At 60.5% G+C, this 19,346-nt stretch overlaps 1 protein-coding gene and 1 long non-coding RNA gene across 14 annotated transcripts; one reads left to right on the top strand and one right to left on the bottom strand.

Annotated features, from left to right (window-relative positions):
* Positions 1–1,869: 1,869 nt before the first annotated feature.
* LOC116157852 (uncharacterized) lies at positions 1,870–9,269 on the bottom strand. 6 transcript variants are annotated; one of them, XR_010384510.1, is made up of 6 exons: positions 9,201–9,269; positions 7,438–8,506; positions 4,903–7,278; positions 4,453–4,531; positions 2,590–2,794; positions 1,870–2,003 (listed from the first exon to the last, which is right to left on the bottom strand). It is a non-coding gene; the product is annotated as an uncharacterized LOC116157852 (long non-coding RNA). The 6 variants fall into 6 exon arrangements; XR_010384512.1 differs by having other exon boundaries at positions 1,870–2,794; positions 4,903–4,968; positions 5,062–7,278; XR_010384508.1 differs by having other exon boundaries at positions 1,870–2,794; positions 7,438–7,539; positions 8,347–8,506.
* On the top strand, positions 8,919–19,131 carry GCGR (glucagon receptor). 8 transcript variants are annotated; one of them, XM_064495369.1, is made up of 14 exons: positions 8,919–9,038; positions 12,209–12,353; positions 12,461–12,563; positions 13,090–13,197; positions 13,278–13,399; positions 13,474–13,580; positions 13,657–13,813; positions 13,905–14,064; positions 14,133–14,193; positions 14,453–14,522; positions 14,833–14,921; positions 15,052–15,190; positions 15,262–15,303; positions 15,636–19,131. In XM_064495369.1, exons 2-14 carry the CDS (start codon positions 12,294–12,296, stop codon positions 15,861–15,863), a joined length of 1,446 nt encoding a protein of 481 aa, XP_064351439.1. In that variant the 5' UTR covers positions 8,919–9,038; positions 12,209–12,293; the 3' UTR covers positions 15,864–19,131. The 8 variants fall into 8 exon arrangements, 7 of the variants coding, with proteins under 7 accessions (XP_064351439.1, XP_031325203.1, XP_064351438.1 ...); XM_031469343.2 differs by having other exon boundaries at positions 8,993–9,038; positions 12,206–12,353; XM_064495368.1 differs by lacking the exon at positions 8,919–9,038 and adding an exon at positions 9,289–9,343.
* The last annotated feature ends 215 nt before the right edge of the window (positions 19,132–19,346 follow it).

Raw genomic sequence — 19,346 nt, 5'->3', positions numbered from 1 at the left:
TCCCCTTCTCGCCGCCACCATCCCTCTAAATGGCTTGATTTGATCAAGCCATGCTGGATGGCACCCAATGTGGCTTTGCCAAGCATAACCACCTTGATGGTGGCTTGGGGCGAAAGGCAGCTGGCAGACGGAGGCCAGGACCCAGGCATCCCCTGGGGTGGGGTCACTCAGGGAGAGAACAATGCGGCAGGGGGAAGGTGCAGCCCCCTTGGCCCAGCCCTGCTGCACACGGCCGGGCCTCTCCCCAGACAGGCTCTGGGGGCTGAAGACCCTGGGCTGGCCACCTCACCTCCAGAGCCTCAGGCTCCCCATCTGTAAAATGGGGGTCATCACAGGGACTGGCCTCCAGGCCTGGTGTCCCACCTCCTCCACCTCGGCTGAGGGTCCTCGGGCAGGCTGGGGTTCCTCTGTTTCCTTCTCTGAAAGGGGCCGACTCCCATCACCAGCCACTTGTTGGGAGGATTCAGAGGACATGTGGGTGGAGGTGACCCGGGGCCTCGCCCGCAGGGGAGCTGCATGAACCCTGGGGCAGAGCTGACACTCCCAGGAGGTGGGCAGTGAGTGCGGACAGGTCCTGGGAGCCCCAGAAGCTGTCTAGACTTGGGGGCGACTGTGGCCGGCACAGTCACGGGGGGCCTGGCCTCTCCAAGTCCCGGGCCCCCTGACACCTCTGGGCACGCACAGCGGCCACCAGAACCTCACTTAATCTTGAGGCCGCAGATAGAGGCCGGAGGGGAGTTCGGAGCGGGTGGCCCCTGGCTTCAGGAGGGGAGTGGGCGTCCAAGAGACACAGAAGGCCCAAGTGAAGGCCAAAGAGGAGCAGCCTTAGCCGGGTGGGGCTCACGGGTTCGGACACGTGTGGGCCTTGGAGAGGGGCTCAGGCCAGCGTGCAGCAGGGACCACAGTAGCGGGGCCTGGGAAGGCTGGTGAGGCCTGGAGAGCAGCAGGACCCCCACCCACCTGCACATGTTTCTTTTGTAATAAAAATCAAGGCCAGGGAGGGGAGGCGCCGGCAGGTCAGGAGGGAAGGACGCCAACCACCTGGGATGAGGTTCAGAGAGGAAGGCGCTGTCTGCTCCCCCCACCCCCACAGATGCGCACCCGCACCTTCATCCCCCGCCCCGAGTGGAACCTGTGGGGTGTGCAGGGGACAGACGCAGGCTGCCACTGGAGCCTCCAAGAGCCGGGCCTTCGTGGGGTGCCTGGCGGCCCCTCGTGGCAGCCCCCAGTGCATCCTTGCTCCTCCAATGCTTCCAACCCAGCCGGAGACTTGGAGAGGGCGGTGGGCACCCGGGGGCTTCCATGCACGGGCACACACACACCCCTACTACAGACATACATGTTCTCCATCAAAACATCCCCAGACACGGAGCAGCCTCAATGTGATGGATTTAGAGGCAGACCAGGTGTGGGAGAAGGGGTGGGCCGGGCAGTGGCAGCTCCCCTGGGGCCACACAGCTGGCTCCAGGGTGCCAGGAACGGTGCCAGCAGCTGGTTCCCAGAGGCCTTGGCTACGAACTTACACGACTAAAGAGCCCCGCTGGGAGGGAGGCCTCTTGAAGGGTTTTTAAATCTCTGCCTCTGGTAGAATCCAAACCAGCTGAGGCTAGGAGAGGGGGGGTGCCTGGGCTTGGCGCTGCCCCAGTAGGAGGGGTCCACCCCACCCCAGACACGTTTCCGCCGGGCAGCGACCCCGCACCTTTTTGCTTTACTTAAAAAAAATACATTTGCACACATTTAACAACAAAATAGAACCTAGTATCGGTGAAGATGGGTAGCAACCAAGAGTCCTGTTGGAGGTGGAACCAAGGACCGCCCGCGTGCTCCCGCCTGCGCCCTCCGCCTGTGCGGCCCCCCCCCCAACCCCCCGGCCCGAGGCCTCCGAATGGCAGCGGCAGCAGGAAGCCTGCGCGGCGTCTGCTTAGAAAACTGACTCCACAGGGGCGTGCAGCTCAGTGGCAGGGTGCGTGTTTAGCACAAGGTCCTGGGTTAGCTCCCAGTACCTCCAATGGAAAAAAAAAAAGAAAAGTTTCTTAAAAAAATTGAATTTGCAGTTAAAAGCCTTCCCACAAAAAGACAGCTCCCAGCCCAGTGACCTCTCCCAACATCTGAGGAGGCAGTAACACCGGCTCCGTACAGACTCCCAGGAAATAGAAGAGGAAGGAGTCATTTCAGCTCATTCGATGGAGCCAGCATCATCCTGAAGCCATGGCCAGACAATATTCTTATTACCAGAAAATAAAATTACACACTAACATCCTCGATAAACACAGATGCCAAAATCCTTAATAAAATTTTAGCAAATCGAACCCAGAAATATATAAAAAGGATAACATTTCATGACCGAGTGAAGCGTATTCTGGGAATTCAAGGCTGGAACAACAACTGAAAACCAGCATAACCCGCCGCAGCAACAGACTAAGGGAGACAAACGCAAAGATCAGCTCATAAGAAAGAAAAGACATCCGAAAAAACTCAACACCCATTCGTGATTGAAAAAAGACCCTCCAGCAAACTGAGGATGAACAGAAACATTCTCAAATCAATTAAGAGCATCTCTGAAAACCCTGTGGATGACGTCATACTTACTGGTGGGAAATGGGATGCTCTTCCCGCAAAGACTGGGACTAAGGCAGGAGTATCAGCTCTTGCCGCTTCTTCTGAACGTTGTCCTGCAGGTCACGACCCACACGATCAGTCACTGAACAGTGAGTAAAAGGCAGACAGCTCGTAAAGGAAGGAACGTCCCTTCTCACAGACTGCACAGTCCTCTTTGTAGAAAAACCTAAAGACCCTACAAACCCAAGGAGAATTAATAAAGGGGCTTAGCAAAGTCATAGGTTACAAAACCAATATACAAATACATCAATTGCATTTCTACAGACTAGCAACGAGCAACTGGAAACAGAAATTTTACAAAATGACCATTGACCATAGCATCAAAAATCATGAAATGCTGTCCCTTACAAAAACATATATAAGATTTGCGTACTGGAAAGTACCAAACATTGCTGAGAGAAATTCAGGAAGACTCGAATAAGTGAAGAGATACCCCTTGTTCACGGACAGGAAGATTCAATGTTAAGATGTCTTTTCCCCCCAGATTAATGTATAGATTCGACTGAAATTCGATCAGAATCTTAGGAGGCTTTTTTAAGTAGTAGTTGGCAAACTGATTTTAATATTCAAATTCCAAAACATCTTTGGAAAAGAATAAAGTTGAAGTCCTATTACCTGATTCGAAGACTTAGCTGTAAAGCTAGGTAACCAAGAGGCTACACACAGCACCGGCATAAACATGGACAGATCAGAGTCCAGAGAGAGACATGGCGTTTACAGTCAAAGGTGCTGGAGTAATTCGGTGAAGCAAGGATAGTCTTTTCAGTAAATGATGCTGGAGCGACTGAAGGCATCTCCCGCTGTGCAGTGTGCACCAAGTTAGTGCTCCTGACCATTTTAACAATACTGATTCTTCCAATCTAGGAGCATGGGAAATCTTTCCATTTTTTAAAGTCTTCTTTAATTTCCTTAATCAGTTTTTTATAGTTTTCCATGTATAAGCCTTTCACTTCCTTGGTTAGATTTACATGACGGAAAAGTTTGATATTCGGACTTCATCAAAATTAAAAACGTCTGCTCTCTCTGAAAAGCCATTAAGAAAACGGGAGAGCAAGCCACTGAATGGGAGAAAATACTTACAAAATGCGTTATCTTGTGAAGGACTCATCTCGGAATGTAGAAGTAATTTTTAAAAGCCTATTTTTTTAATCACTATATATAAAAATAGATATAAAACAAATTTGTGCTGTACAGCATAGGGAACTATATTCAATATCTTGTAATAATCTTTAAGGGAAAAAAATATGAAAACAAATGTATGTGTGTACACGCAAGACTGGGACATTGTGCTGTGCACCAGAAACTGACACACTGTAACTGACTGTACTTTAAAAAAATTATTAAAAAATACAAAAAATTTTAAAAGTCAGTTTTTTGGGGAGGGAGATCATTAGGTCTTTTTTAAAATAATTTTTTGGGGGGAGGTAATTAGATTTAATTATTTATTCTTGGAGGAAGTACTGGGAATGGAACCCAGGACCTAAAGCAGTTATGCATGTGCTCTGCTACTTAAGCTATACCCTCTCCCTAAAAAAGCCAATTTTTAATGAGAGATTGGAACAGGTGATTTATAAAAGAAGACAGACAGCAAAGAACCCATGAAGAGATGCTGACCATCATTAGTTACCAAGGAAACGACGATGAAAACCACAGCAGGGGTGGGGAGGACACAGCTCAGAGGTAGCATGTGCTCAGCGTGCACAAAGTCCTGGGTTCAATCCCCAGTGCCGCCATTAAACAGACAAACCTAGTCACTTCCCCCCTCCAAAAAAAAAACCCCAAAATAATAAAAATTAAAAAACAAAAGAAAACAAAACAAAAAAATCGACGAACCAGAGAGGAGGAGGGTGTAGCTCAGTGGCAGAGCACATGCTTAGCATGCAGGAGATCCTGGGTTCAATTTCCAGCAACTCTATTAAAAAAACAAACAAACAAAAAAGAAACTAAAAGAAACCCAACGAACAAGAGCCATCCAGTCAGCATGAACCCAGCCCCAAAGCACAATGTTGAGCAGAAGAGCAGCTGCTGGCAGATATATCATCAGCGCTGTGCCTTGAGAGCACGCCTGCCACAGACCTCAGGCGTCGTCTCCACAGTCACTCACGTGTAACCGGGGTAGAAACACCCAGTGCGGGGCAGTGGGCGGCGTGGGGGGCGGGGTGGGCAAGGAAAAGGAAAAGACCCCAGAGGGCCACGGTCTCCACTCTCTCACCGCCGCCCCCCCCCGCCGTCGTACCTCCTCCGGGTGCTCAGCACAGCCCGTCGCCCTAAGGGCACACCCACCTGCGGGGTCCTCGGTCTCCACTGAGGCGTCCGCTGCCTTCCGCGTCCCAGCGCCCAGGACGGCACCTGGCACAAAGAGGGGGCTCATGAACGTGCGCTGGAGGAATGGATGCAAGTCCTGATTTGTGCTGGGAGCAGCACACGTGATTCATGAGATACCTCCCGTTCCGTTTTTGTGCTGAGCCTTCAAAATCCAATGTCTTCTTGACTGGATGGCGCCCCGCTCTGTGCTGGGAGGCTCAGCCCTGGAGCTTCTTAAGATGGGCCTCGTGGGAGGCAAGCCGAGTCCTCTGGTGCCTGCCCATCTCCGGGAGACCGAGGTTTGCTTTCTAGAAACCCCCAGTATCTTCTCCTTCTCCTGATGACACTGAAATTTCACAACGATGCAACATCGTGGGGTTTTTGAATCCGTTCCTTGGTTTGCAGTTTTTATTGTGCTGGGAGCTTGGCAGCTCTTCCACTACGGAGGTTCTAGGAAGAGCCCTGTACTATTTCTTCACACTGGTCCTCTGGCTCTTTCTGGAACCTCTGTCCCTCAAGCACTAGACCTTCCACAGAGACCCTCCACCATCTCTCATCTTCTCTTCCCCGGTTTCTGTCTCTCAGATGTTTGTTCTTTCTTCTGTGAGAGTTCCTCAGCTCATTCTTCCAACCCTTCTATTAAGTTTAAATTTTTTCAGATACTATATTTTGGACTCAGAAGGACTCTTTCTTGTTCTCCGCCTGCTTTCCGAAGTGGGTCTCATGGGTGCCTTGTCTTTTCCTGTCCGAGGCGATCCCAGTGGTGAGAGCGTCTCTGCAGCTTTCTCCTGGCCCCCACTTGCTGTTTCCTCCCGTGTCCGCTCTTCCGCTGGCTCTCGGTCTCTCCTATGTCCGAGCGAGGCACCAGGATGCAGCTTGGTGCCCATGCCATGGGCCTTTGGCTGCACCCTTTTTTGATTGCTGTGGCCTGTGAGCGGTTGAGGAAAGCCTCGTAGACCCAGTGCCCAGCTCTCTGTATTTTCTGCTCAATTCTGCTGTGAACCTGAAACTGCTCTAAAAAAGTCTATTAATTAAAAGAAAAATTTGCCAAAAAAAAACCCAAAGCAATACCAAGTGCCCAAGGTGCTTAGAGGACCTGTTATTAAGATGGGGAAATGAATGCTTATGTCACCAGCTGTGCTGAGAAAAGCTGGACGCAAAGCTCTACCAAAAGCAACACACTGCCAACGCGTAGTAAACAGGCCCTGTGATGCCAACAGCCACTCCAGCCTCCTTACCTGCAGCCCCGCAGTTTCTGGGCCCTGGCGCTCCCTCCCCAACCCCGGGTCCCTCTGCCCTGGGGTTCTGCCCAGCGCCACTCAGCCTGGCCACTCCTTTCTCGGCCACCTGTCATCTCCCACCAGAACTTGAGCAGCAGGCAGGCAGGCAGGCAGGCAGACACCGGGCCTCATGGGCAGTACCAGCTCGCAACACTCGATCAGATGCCTAAACTGAGCCCTGCTGGTTCTCCCTCTGGAGCCCACCGCACAGACAGGCAGAGAGCACCCCCGTACCTTGGGGGAGAAGCAGGCAGACGGCAGCCCCCTCACCCGGGCCTGCCCTGGACCCAGGGGCCGGCACACTTCCAGGGGGTGCCGCCCCCATCGGGACCCCTGGGGACTCGGTGGTGGACCGGCCCCTTCTTCGGTCCACAGGTGTCCTGTGCTCCGTGAGGAGGCCAGCCCCTCCAGTCCCACTTCCCACTGTTTACGTCTTATGAATTCACTTAATGTACACAGAGGGGGCCCAGCGCAGGGAGGGGCCCCCACCCCATCTGTTCCTCCCCCTCCACTCCCCACTGTGTCCACACATCTCAGGTATGTTTTCCACACATTTCAAACACTCCATGTGTGTCCTGTCACACCTCTTCCATCCTGGAACCCAGCTCAGCCTCCCAGTGCCTACCCTAGACTGCTGGGCCTCCACCCAACCCAAACGTCCTCAGGAAAACAAGGTCCAGAGAGGGAAGGGCCTTTCTGAAGATGACACAGCCGGGAGGACCCTCCCAACTGCCCAGATCCACCCCATCTGCATGAAGAACCAGGAGCATCTCTCCGATCCTCACAGCCCCCCAGAGCAGTCCCAGTCCCCCCCTCACAGGCCAGAGTGGCCCAAGATCACAGCCACGGGGAGAGTCGCAGGCACCTACCCAGATGGGTGCTGCCTCTCTCCCAGAGAGGTGGGGGGAGAGCTGGAGGAGGGGGGCAGGGGAGGGGAGAAGAGGGGGAATGGGGGTCTTTGGGCACCAGCCTCGAAGGCTGCCCTCCCCCAGCACCTGCACGGACAGTCTTTGCAAGCAGCACCAGACCTTCTGACCTTTGCCTCTGACATTTGCCTCTGTCCTTTGCCTCCAGCCTGTGCAGAAACCAAGACAGAAAGGCTGCTCTGAGGGCAGGGCTTCAGGAGGCCTGGTAAGAATGGAGGTCTGAGGGCACCCCAGGAGCGCCCTTCTCTGGGGCCTTCAGACAGTGGCAGGGCAGGCGTGCGGAGGCCAGCTGACAGAGCAGGAGTTACCTGGGGCATCTCGCGGGCCCTGGGGCCAGCTGCAGCTCTGCTCTTGGGGCTGGAGGGCGGGAGAGCTGTGGATGGCGGGGGATTACCGGTCCCAATGTCCCCCTGAAGTAGAAGCAGAGTCGGGAGAAGGGCCCCCAAGACAAAGGGCAGCACCTAACAAAAGAGCTGACCCAGCGGGCTGGGAAGGGCACCCCAAGGTGATGGTGGCCCAGATGGTGGTTGACAGCGGAAAGGAGGCCCAGATGGATTCCAGAGAAACGCGACAGGGTGAATTAGCATGTGGTGATGCCCTGGAGACCTCAGGAACCCTGGCAGGTGTCTAGCAGGTGGGTGGGCAGGGGAAGTGCGTCCAGGAGGTGGGAGCGGGTCAGGGGAAAGGGATCCGGTGGGGCCCTGGGCATGTGGCGGTGGAACACTGGGAACTCTCTGAAGAGAGGAAGTGGTGGGGGTGCCAGCCTGGAAGCCATAGCCATGAGAGAACTTTCCAGAAGGAGTGCTTGACCACGTGTGTCCCGGGAAATTGAAAGGCCGGGAAAGATGAGGCCCCAAAGTGTCCACAGGGTTTGGTGACCCTGAGGTCACTGGGGGCTGAGCAAGGACTGCTAGGGTGTGCCTGTTAAGGGGGGACAGGTGGCAGGTGAGGAAGAGAAGGGGTCCTAGAACAGGGGCTGAGACGCTGGCTTCAGACGTGGCGTGGGAGGCTAGGATGTCCTCCTGATGGTGAGTCTGGGAGCAGGAGTCTGGGAAACGACTGAGCGACCCCTTGCAACAGGCCCTTCGGAGGAGGAGCGGTGGGGGTGCCAGCCAGCAGGGGACAGGAGGGACGCGTGGAGGTGTTGGGTGAAGGGTGCTGAAGGGGGATTAAGGGAGATGACCCGGGGCAGGCGGAACCTAGGGTTAAAGGGGCACCTCGGGGATCTTTCTTCCCTGCCTGGCCTCGGCTCAGCCAGTGCAGGGCCTTGGCCCCGGACTCCAGTCCAGCCTGCTCTGGCGCGGTGGAAGGGTCACTCCGGAACCACGGTGCGGGGAGGCGGGGAGTGGTCAGTCTTCCCAACAATTGGCGTGGCACCTGGGAAAGAAGCGCTGAGGGCCTGGGAACGCAGAGGGAGCGAGACGAAGGGGTGCGGAGCCGCAGCCCCCACCCACGGCCGCGCGCCCGCTGCGCACCCCACCTGTCCATCCCCGGCTCCTGTCCCCGCTGGGAGCCGCAGTCTGCCGGACGCGGGTCCCCAGGGCGGGGGCTATGGGGCGGGGTCCATGGGGCAGGAGTCTTCGCGGACGGAGTCGCAGGTGTCCGGCACAGAGGCGCGGGTGGGGCCCGCGGCAGGGGCTCCGGGGCCCGGAGTCGCTCCCCGCGGCGCGGCGGGAGGACCGAGGCGCGCAGAGGGGCGGGCGGGGGACCCTCGGCCGCCGCTGCCCCGCGGGCCGCCCCCGTCCCCGCCCCCTCCGCCGCCGCCCCCGCCCAGCGTCGCCGCCGGAAAGTTTGCGCGGAGCCGGCGCCGACCCTGATCCGGCAGCGCCGCGGAGACGAGCGGCCGCCGGCCCCGGACCGGAGCGCGCCGAGGACGGCGGGGAGCGCGGAGCGGCCGCGAGGGCGCGCGGTGAGCACCTGCGCCCAGCCCCGAGGGCACGTTCTCGGAGCCGACCCGGCAGGGGCAGCCGGGCGGGCGCGGCCCGGGGCCAAAGGCGGGAGCGCGGGACTGGCCGGCGCGGACCCCCGTCGCAGGCGGGCGTTCTCGGGCCCGGGCTGTCGCCCCCCTCACCTCCGTCGGACGTCGCGTTCCCAGCCCCAGGATGCGCCCTTCCGGCTCGGACGGTCCGCCCGGTCGTGCACTGTCAGGAAGGCTGGGGGTCTCAGCGTTTCCTCCGTCCTCTCCTTCCCGAGGAGCGCGTTCCCAGGAGAGAGGTGGGGGTGTCTGTGGCCGCCAGGGCTCTGTCCTGCTGTCCCTCTCCGCTCCTGACTCTTCCCTCCAGCACCCCACTTTCCCCCCACCGCGGGCGCATATACAGAACCGCAGAGACACCCCCGGAGGCGTGGGGACCTGGACAATCCTGCTTCCCTCCCGCGGGCTCCTGCTCCCCAAAGCTCCCCAGCAGTATCCTAGTTACCCCGGTTTCCCCGGAGGGGCCTAGGGGTTTCAGCACCCAGCCTGCTCTGCTTACACTTGGCACTTTGACCCGCGGCGCGGGTGGGTCACTGCCCTGGCTGCTCCCTCCTCTGCAGCGGCCCCGATTCCCACTTTTGGACTGGGAAACTGACTGACTGACCCCTGAGGTCTGAGCACCCGCATCCGCAGGGCTATTTTCCATCCTGTAGTGGGGAATGAGGGTTGGTGGGGCAGTGGCACCCTGGCCCACAGCCAGGCCCGCCCTGCCCCCACTCCGTGGGGGAAGGACGCAGGAATCAGGCTTTGTCAACAGCCTATGGCCCCTGATCCCGCGCTGGGGCCGTGACCTTCTGCTACTTGCTCTGGTTTCACAAAAAACACCCACCCCTTCCCCTTCGGAGGCTGGGAGGCCTCAACCCCACCCACTCAGATCCTGGGAGGAGCTGGGGTGACCAGTGCCGGCCTCTCCTGGTCCATGGGCCACCCACCCATCCCTCAGGGCCCCTCCCCCAGCTCCAGGTCTGGGAGTTCCCCCCCGCCCCCGGCACCCCGGGGGAAATTGGGCAAACAGCTGAGCTCTGAGCACCCAGGAGAGGTGTGTTCTGCCAGGCAAGGGGCAGAATACGTGCCAGCCCAGCCCTTGTGGGGGAGGGGGAGGGCTGGGAAGAAGAGGGGAGCTGGGGACTGGGGGAAGGCTCATCCTCAGACACTGGCACCAGGGCCTCTGTCCCCTGTGCTGGGACCACCTTGCTGGGATCTCCCTCCAACCCTGGGCTATCTGCGGGCTCAGTTTAGGCCAAGAGGGTCCAGGTCCGGGAAAGGAGAAGGCTTGGTCCCTGGCCAGTAGTTCCCCACCCCCACCTGCTCTGCTTGCTTGTGCCAGGAGGGTAATAAGGTGGAAACAGGAGCCCTGCTGCCCCCGCCAATGGGTGCCTCAGAGCCAGGGCACCCCCGCATCCCGGTTTCTGTCCTCTCATTCATTCCACAAATATTTATCCCCAGGGCTGACAGGTTGCCTCTGGGATTTCAGTGTCCCCCACAGTAGAGAGGGAACCTGGACACAGGAGTCTGTCCCTCCCTTCAAGTGGCAAAGCTCAGCTCATCTCCTCCTGCATGATGGGGAGACAGGGAGCCCCACTTCCTGGGAAAACCCAGGTTCTGAGAAGTTAAATTATTTGCCCTTGGTCCCAGGACCAGAACTGGGCCCCACGATGTCAGCCTTTCCTGTGGGGCCAGCCTCATGCCTGGGTGCCCAGGGTGGGGACCCCAGAACCTCAGCCTTGCACAGCAGAGAATCCCTCCACACCCCCACGCTCTGCCCACCCCCAATTCAGAGAAGGGTCTAGAACTCCCCTTGCCTGCACTCCCCTGGAAGGCATAGAGGACTCCACGTCTGACCACCCTCAGCCTCTTGTACTGGAGGGGATGCTGAGGCCCTGACCCCTAGGGACCTGGGGCTAAGGGTGCCTCCAGCCGGGGTACCCAGCCTGTGATCTACAAGTGCTGAGCTGGAGGAGTGGATCTTCAAGGATTCTCAACCCCACCTGCCAGACCAGGCGTCAGAGTAGGGAGTGAAAAAGGTCTGGGAGGGGCAGTGAAGATGGGGCCCCAGGGCACCCATCCCTCTCTCTCCTCTATCCCAGGAGTCTGCTTCTCCTTGGGGTTCCGAGACTAGCTGACCCCTCACTGGAAGGCAGGCTACCCCAGGTGTGGCCCTGCCCACCCTCTGTGCACCTGGGCTCATTGGCTTCTAACAGCCCCAGAAAGTCGGCAAGGTGAACTCCTACTTTTCGGATGGGAAAGCTGAGGCCCAGCCAGGCTTGCCCTGGCCACCACGCGTATGCGTGGGCTCTGAGGGGCTGACATTTTGCCTTGGAACTCCTCACCCAGCTATCCTTGCAGTTTCATCCTCTGCCCGCATCCAACTGCAGGGCCTCGGGGCAGGGGAGAACTTACTGGGCAGTGTCCTTCCTCCCTACATCCCCTGCCTGCCTGCTCCACCCCAGCCAGCCCTCATCCCACTCCCCCAACCCTGCCCCCAGAGCCACAGGCCACTCAGGCTGCCTGTCCCCCGAACCTGCCCCTCCCTTGCCCTCCTCTAGCCACTGGGCCAGTGCTCTTTACCTGCTGGCTCAGTGGCCTAGGAGGAAGAGGGCCGGGCAACAGATCCAACTGTTTGATAAGAATCTAGAGATAAGGCCCCTTGGGTGATCCAAGGGCTGCGGACTCCTGAACTGCCCTTTGTCCTTCACCCGCCTGGGGGCTACTCACCCAAGAGACCTCTCCACTCTGGCTCCTCTGCCCCCAGTCTTCTGACAGCTTTGGGACCAGTAAGATTGTGGCTGCCACTAACACAGAGAGGAGGGGCCCCGGGGTGTCAGGGCCCCCAGACAGACAGCCACAGTCCGTGAAAGCCAGCTCCACTCAGGGGAGATGGCACAGCCCCCACGCCCCTGGGCAGGACCCCCAGGCACAGGCCAGACCCTCAGCCCATCACTGGCAGAGTGACTACTTCTGGGGTCCCCACTTCATCAGTAGGACCTGGAGGTTCAGAGGGGTGGTTTTAGGGGAGCAGGACACCCTGCTGGTCACGATGGCATCCAGCCAGGCCTCCTCACTCCTGGGGGTCCCTGCACAGACCCTGCTTCTCTGCCACTCAGCAGCCCCCAGAGGAGCGTGCGCACACGAGGACCTCCTTGTCCTGACGGTGCCACCCCAGCCAGACGTGGGAGGCCGCTGCCCAGAGGCATGCCCCGCCTCCAGCCACGCTGCCCCCACCTCCTGCTGCTGCTGCTGCTGGCCTGGCAGGTGAGCGCTGCCCTTAGCCCCCCCCGCCCAGCCCCTAGGCTCCTACCAGCCTGCCTGCCCCTCGAGCGATGCCGGTCTGTCCCCTGTCCGCCCACCTGTGCCCCCAGCCACAGGCCCCCTCCGCTCAGGTGATGGACTTCCTGTTTGAGAAGTGGAAGCTCTACGGAGACCAGTGTCTCTACAACCTGAGCCTGCTGCCCCCACCCACGGGTGAGCCCCGCTGCCTGCCCCGTCCAGAAGCATTTACTGGGCTCTGGTCATGGGAAAGCCCTGTTCCCCCCTCCCCCCATTTACAGGTGAGAAAACTGAGCCACAGAGATGTTAGTGACTGGCCCAGGACCACATACCAGGATGTTTAAAAATGGTAGAACTGACCCGGAATTGGGGTGCTTTGCCACCTCCCCTGCTGCTGGACGCCCCCAGGTCTAGGCTAGACACCATCTTTGCTCCCGTGGAGCTTGAGGCCCAGTGGGCACACAGTGTTGGGAGGGAGAGGGGGAGGGAGGGAGGTGGGCAGGAGGTGTGAGCCCCAGAGCTGGTGCTGGATCCAGAAGGATGCCCACAGAATCAGGGTTCAGCTTCCCGAGCGGGCACTCGGGAGAGTGGAGACCCTGGGTGGAGGTGTGGGGTGTCTGAGGGGACGTGGCTGGGCAGAACTGGGGCTCAGGACCAGGCTGGACGGTCAGAGAGGCCTGGGGGCTGCATGCGGGGAGCGACCCTGTCCCCACCTCTGCAGAGCTGGTCTGTAACAGAACGTTTGACAAGTATTCCTGCTGGCCGGACACCCCTCCCAACACCACGGCCAACATCTCCTGCCCCTGGTACCTCCCCTGGCACCGCAAAGGTAACCACAGCGAGGGTGTGGGGGGTCGGCTGAGAGGACCGAGCCCGGGAGTGGGGTGCTGACCAGAGCCTTTCCCCCAGTGCAGCACCGCTTCGTCTTCAAGAGGTGTGGGCCCGATGGGCAGTGGGTGCGCGGGCCTCGGGGGCAGCCGTGGCGGAATGCCTCCCAGTGCCAGGTGGACGACGAGGAGCTCGCAGTCCAGGTCAGTTGCGGGCGCGTGCAGCGGGGACGGGCGGGCGGCGCGCACGCGGCCCTGACTGGCGCTGCTATTTGCAGAAAGAGGCGGCCCAGATGTACAGCAGCTTCCAGGTGATGTACACGGTGGGGTACTCCCTCTCCCTGGGGGCCCTGCTCCTGGCCCTGGCCATCCTGCTGGGCCTCAGGTACGCCCGGCGCCCGGCGCCCCGCGCCCCAGGGGTGGGGTCCGCAGCGGGCAGGGCTGACTCGCGGTCCCCGCAGCAAGCTGCACTGTACCCGGAACTACATCCACGTGAACCTGTTCACGTCCTTCGTGCTCAAGGCCAGCTCCGTGCTGGCCATCGACGCGCTGCTCAAGACCCGCTACAGCCAGCGGATCGGGGACGACCTCAGCGTGAGCGTCTGGCTGAGTGACGGGGTGAGCGCCCGGGCCCGGCCTCCCGACCTCGACCCCAGCCCCGGGTGGCAGGCGGCTGTGAGGCCCGCACTCATGCCGTCCCCGTGGCCAGGCGGTGGCCGGCTGCCGGGTGGCCGCGGTGTTCATGCAGTACGGAGTCGTGGCCAACTACTGCTGGCTGCTGGTGGAGGGCCTGTACCTGCACGGCCTGCTGGGCCTCGCCGCCGCCCCTGGGAGGAGCTGCTTCGGCCTTTACCTGGGCATCGGCTGGGGTGAGCGGGCCGGCCAGGGGTGGGTGCAGGCCGGCCAAGGCCGGGGACCACAGCTGTTCTCCCCATAGGTGCCCCCATGCTGTTCGTCATCCCCTGGGCGGTGGTCAAGTGTCTGTTCGAGAACATCCAGTGAGTGTGAGCTGCCCGGAGGTCGGGCCAGCTGGGGGCTCGCGGCTCCTGGCCCGTGGGGAGCGGCCGTGCGGCTCAGTGCACGTGGCGGCCAGGGTAGGGGTCTCTGGCCAGAGGCAGTGGGGGGCAGTAAGCAAACCTGATGCCCAGGCTGGAGGCCACTCCTAATCTCCCTTTCCTGAGGCACTAATTAGATCCCCACCGTCAGGGGGGTGTGGGGCTGGGGGGCTTCCCGACAGGAGCCAGCCCTGCCCTGCAGGTGCTGGACCAGCAACGACAACATGGCCTTCTGGTGGATCCTGCGGTTCCCCGTCTTCCTGGCCATCCTGGTGAGGGAGGCACCTGCTGGCACTGTGGGGGGGGGGGGTTGGGAGGCTGCTGGAGTTGGGCCCCCAGCCTCTTCTGTCCTCGTTGGCGCTAGGAGACAGCATCCTGCCTGGGTGGACAGGGAGGGAGGCCCTGGCAATGAGCCAGGACACTGGCCAGTGCCCTGGACTTCGGGCCAGGCTTCCCATCCTTGGCGGGCGCCCACCACCCCAGGGCCCCAGGAGCCAGGCCCCACCTGGGCTGCCAGGCCCACCTCCAGGAGGGACAGGCAGGGGGCCAGGGGCCGCCCTGAGCTGTGACCTCCACACGCAGATCAACTTTTTCATCTTCATCCGCATTCTTCATGTCCTGGTGGCCAAGCTGCGAGCCCACCAGATGCGCTACACTGACTACAAACTCCGGTGGGTGTGAAGGTCAGGTGGATTGCAGACCCGGAGACGCCTGGAGGCCAGAGGGGGTGTGGGGTCAGGGGTGGGCCATCAGAGCCCTGGGGTGGGGCGGGGCCAAGTGGCTCAGGCTCTGCCCCCACAGGCTGGCCAAGTCCACGTTGACCCTCATCCCCCTGCTGGGGGTCCACGAGGTGGTGTTTGCCTTCGTGACTGACGAGCATGCCCAGGGTGCCCTGCGCTCCACCAAGCTCTTCTTCGACCTCTTCCTCAGCTCCTTCCAGGTGCCTGCCCCCCTATAATGGCCTGACCCCCTGCCTAGCCCAGGCACTGCCCTGACCCCTCCTCTCTCCAGGGCCTGCTGGTGGCTGTCCTCTACTGTTTCCTCAACAAGGAGGTAGGTGGGGGCTGGGGTCAGAGGGGAGTGGGGATGCCAGGCCCCTCCCCTGCGCCACGAACCCTTCCCATTCACTTGCACTCACCGGGCTCGGCTGCCTTGATGCTGGGTGACAGGCCTGCCGAGACAGGTCAGCCTCAGCCCATCCTCAGGGTGTCCCCAGACGCCCACAGCCCCCAGCCTTCCACGGTGACAGAGCCCGCCTGGCTCCACACTCAGGGCGCCACAGGGCCCTACGAGGCCAGGAGGTGGGAGGTTGGAGGTTGGGGATGCTGGGAGGTGGCACAGGCCGGCCCTGGGACGGGACCCAGCCGCCTGCCTGCCCGCCCCAGGTGCAGTCGGAGCTGCTGCGGCGCTGGCACCGCTGGCACGAGGGCAAAGCCCTGCACAACGAACGCCACATGGGCGGTGGCCACATGGCCCAGCCTGCCAGCGGGCCCCCCAGCCAGAAGCTGTTACTCTCAAGGGGCGGTGGCAGCAGCAATGGGACCAGCCAGGACCCCTCTGCAGAGACCTGCTTGGCTGGCGGCCTCCCTGGATTGGCCGAGAGCCCCTTCTGAAGCCCCCTGGATCTCCAGCCGGGGCTGGACTCAGGCGCTCAGGAAGGGAATTGCCGGACAACCCAGAACAAATGCCTGGCGGAGGCTGGAGATGTGGGAGCCAGACAGTGGTCCCCCTCCATCCACATGTTCCCCGGTGTTGTGGCCCGGGGGGCACCTGCTTTATGCCCAGGGCTGGAGGTTGGACCGTGGTGGGGACACTGTTCTGTGAATGCGTGCCGTGTCCCCGTGTGTCTCCAATGTTAGAGGAGACACAGGTCCTCCAATAATAAAGAGCCCCCTGCACACCTGGCAGAGCGCAGGGCTGGAGGAGAGGGGCCACCAGGCCCGGCACCAGGTGAGAAGGGAGCAGTCGTGGACCAGCCTGCACTGGTGTGTTCCCTCAGGACCTCTCCTTGTTGCCCCTTCGTACAGGTACATTGGAGATGGAACCTTGGGTTGTGAGTGTGAGGGGTGGCCTGCGATGCCCCACCAGCACATGGCGTCCCCACCGGAACAGGTTCTGGCCACCCTCCCACCCCAGTGCAGGTGGGCTCACCCCCACCCCGGGCCTGGGTGGACGTCCCTGCTTAGACGTGCTCCCCAACCCCTGGAGTGTCACCATTCACCAGCAGAGGGACAGGAATGGGGTTGATAATGGAGGGAGGCCACAGACATCACAGTCCCCTACCAACCCCACATGAGCACCGCTGGCCCACCTAGAGCCACAGCCAGGGCTGGAGTCAGGCCCAGCAGGGGCATCACTGGGCAGTCCAGAACCGGATGTCCTCTACCAGCTTCTGCTTCATCCCTGCTCTAGCCACCCCAGCCATGCTGAGGCCACATAGCCGGCTGCAGTGGGGAGGGGTGGACCCCTGAAATTGAAACTGTCCAAGTGAAGGCACAGCCCGACACAGCCCCACCTCACAAGGTGACTGCCGCCCTTGCTGCACCAGGCATGTGTGGAAGGGCAGCTGTGCACAGCGAGGGTGCCCCGCTCGGCAGGCCGTGAGGGCCTCTCACTGGGGAAGCACTGAGTGCCGGACGCAGGAGGAGCCAGGCAGTGCGCTGGGTGGGGACCCCCATTGCCTGGGGTGCTGAGTCCAAGCTGCCCTCTGCGGGACAGTGTGTCTGACACAGAGGGTGGAAGCACGTGCAGGGCGGGAGCCCAGCGCTGACTGGTCACCTCCCTGGAGCCCCGCCCGGGACAGTGCCGGGATGCCTGCTGGGGGCACGCATGGAGAGGGGATGAGCAGGACAGCCATCTAAGGAGGAAGGGGCCGCAGGAGCCTGGAACACAAGCCCAACAGGCCAGCCAGGTGTCCCTGCTCCGAGGAGCTGGTGGGCGGTGACGGCAGGGCCCTGGAGGAGGGAGTGTCCACCGGCCACGTGGGCTGGAGCAGCTCAAGCAGAGCCAGGCTAACTGGAGTAAATGAAAGGACAGGAGGCCTCTTGGAAAAGGTAAATAGAATTACTCACCTGCCAGGCACTGGGGCCTCCAGAGGGGCCCTCATCCCATGTTCACTGCAGACCCGGATGGGGCAGGTGGGGCGGAAGACATTAGGGGAGACTGGGCTCTCCTGTGGCCGGGACAGCCCCACGGGGCCTCCAGGTGGGATGCGTGCGGCTGGCTGCACCTCTGAGCTTGAGGCTTCAGGCCACTTCTCGTCCCGGACCCCCCAGGCTCCCCAGGCCCCAGGCTCTGACATTCCTCTGAGCCCCTGCCCACAGGGGCACCCTGCCAGCCCTCCACCCCCAGCAGCCTTGTGGGCACAAGCTAGCACAGGAGGGCACCAGGTCTCCTTCACGCAGGCTGAGCTCAGGGCTGGTGACTGCCTTGGGGGAGGGTGCCGCTCACCTAGGGGACTCCTGACCGCCCTCCCCATCCCAACCCCCTCTGCCCTTGTCCTCCTTCACCCTGTCCCTGTCCCCGAGGGAACTGGAGCAGGCCGGTGGAGTCAGGGGTGGAGGCTGAGGCTGGCAGGGGCTGGGCTCAGCAGCCAGTGAACACTGGCTCTGAGCAGGTGGGGTGAAGGGGGTGAGGGTGGGGGAGCCCACCATCTACCTCAGGGCCCAGCGCCCTCACAGTATCACTCTCCATCCAGAAAGGCAACAGTCCAGGCCCTCTGCCCCTCCCCCACCTCTGCTTCCCTTCCCACTTCCACCCCAGGCCTTGCTGCAGGCCCCTCCCCGAAAGAACGCACGGAGCTGCCTAGCACGCGCGTGTGCCCATGCGCCCCCAGATACATGCTACTAAAATGAGTGTGGAGACCAAAGAGGAGGAAAACACAGACTGCAATAAACAGGGACCAAACCTAGCAGAGCGGAGGGGCCTCCCCAGGACAGCAGCTGCGTGCCAGGCAGGGTGGCACTCCCACCGCGGGGAGGGGCCTCAAGCAGGGCAGGGGGTTACAGGAGACACGCTCTCGAGGGGATCGCAGCGACTGAACATGCCCAGAGACTTAGAAGACCTGGTGGAGTGTTCAGGACTTAGTACACAGAAAACCAAACAAATCAGGAAACAGTAACTCCGAAGAAAACACAAAGTTGGGGAGAAAAGAAAAACCAAACACAGTTTACCACACAGCTCAGCTCTAGAGATGCCACGATGTAAGTACTCAACACCGATGCAGTGAGAGGACCGTCCAGAGCAGTGGCGGGTGGCAGGAGCACATGCGTGGAGCAGGGGAAAGGAGGATGACACGGGACGATCGAGAGGCAGCCGTTCACGCACGCTATTTAGACACAGAAATACAAACCAAAGACTTGGCGGAAAGTGGCCACCTCCAGGTGCAGGGCGGGAGGAGAAGGCGAGGGCTGCAACCCGCTGACCTCTCTGAGCTGCCCGTCCTCCTCTGGGCGCCTGGGAGCCAGAGCGACCCCCCTGCGTCCTCAGCCTCCGCACCTCCCTCAGTTCATGGAAATGCCAGGGATGGGGAGCCTGTCAGCTCTGCCAGGAGGCAGCCAGCCCAGCCCAGCACTTGGGAAACCCCATCTTCAAGTTCCCAGGGGCGTCAGTCACAACTGGAAGGAAAACGCGGGGAGAGCTAGTGGGGCTGAGAGAGACTTCAGAGACATCGAGCAGATGCAGGCAGCGCGCTTGGCCTTTCCAGCCTGAGTCCCTGCCCTGAGCGGACTGTTATCCTAGACACTAGGGAACGGTGGACTGGGTATTAGCTGCCACCAGGGAACCGTCCTTCGTGCTCAACACCCATGAACGTGTGCAAAGTACGTGTTCAGCATTTAATGAACTCAAATTGTAATAAAAATAAAAGCTTAAGAATCAGAAGGCTAGTCTCTTTCAGGTCACTGATTCTTCATTTGTAAGATCAGGGTAATAAAAATTTCCCATAGTTGTCAGCACTGAACGGAAGCAGTGACGTGTGCACCGTGCAGCATGGGATGTGATGGAGGAGTGGGTACTCCACCCCCGAGGGCCCCAGGCTGCAGAGCGACACACAACCTCCAGGACCTCCGCCTCCCACCGCCCCCCAGGAGGCCCAG

This window comes from Camelus dromedarius, chromosome 16 (assembly GCF_036321535.1).
Source record: "Camelus dromedarius isolate mCamDro1 chromosome 16, mCamDro1.pat, whole genome shotgun sequence".
Taxonomy (NCBI): Eukaryota; Metazoa; Chordata; class Mammalia; order Artiodactyla; family Camelidae; genus Camelus; species Camelus dromedarius.
Note: the sequence above shows the minus strand (reverse complement) of the source record. Positions and strands in the feature narration are given on the sequence as shown.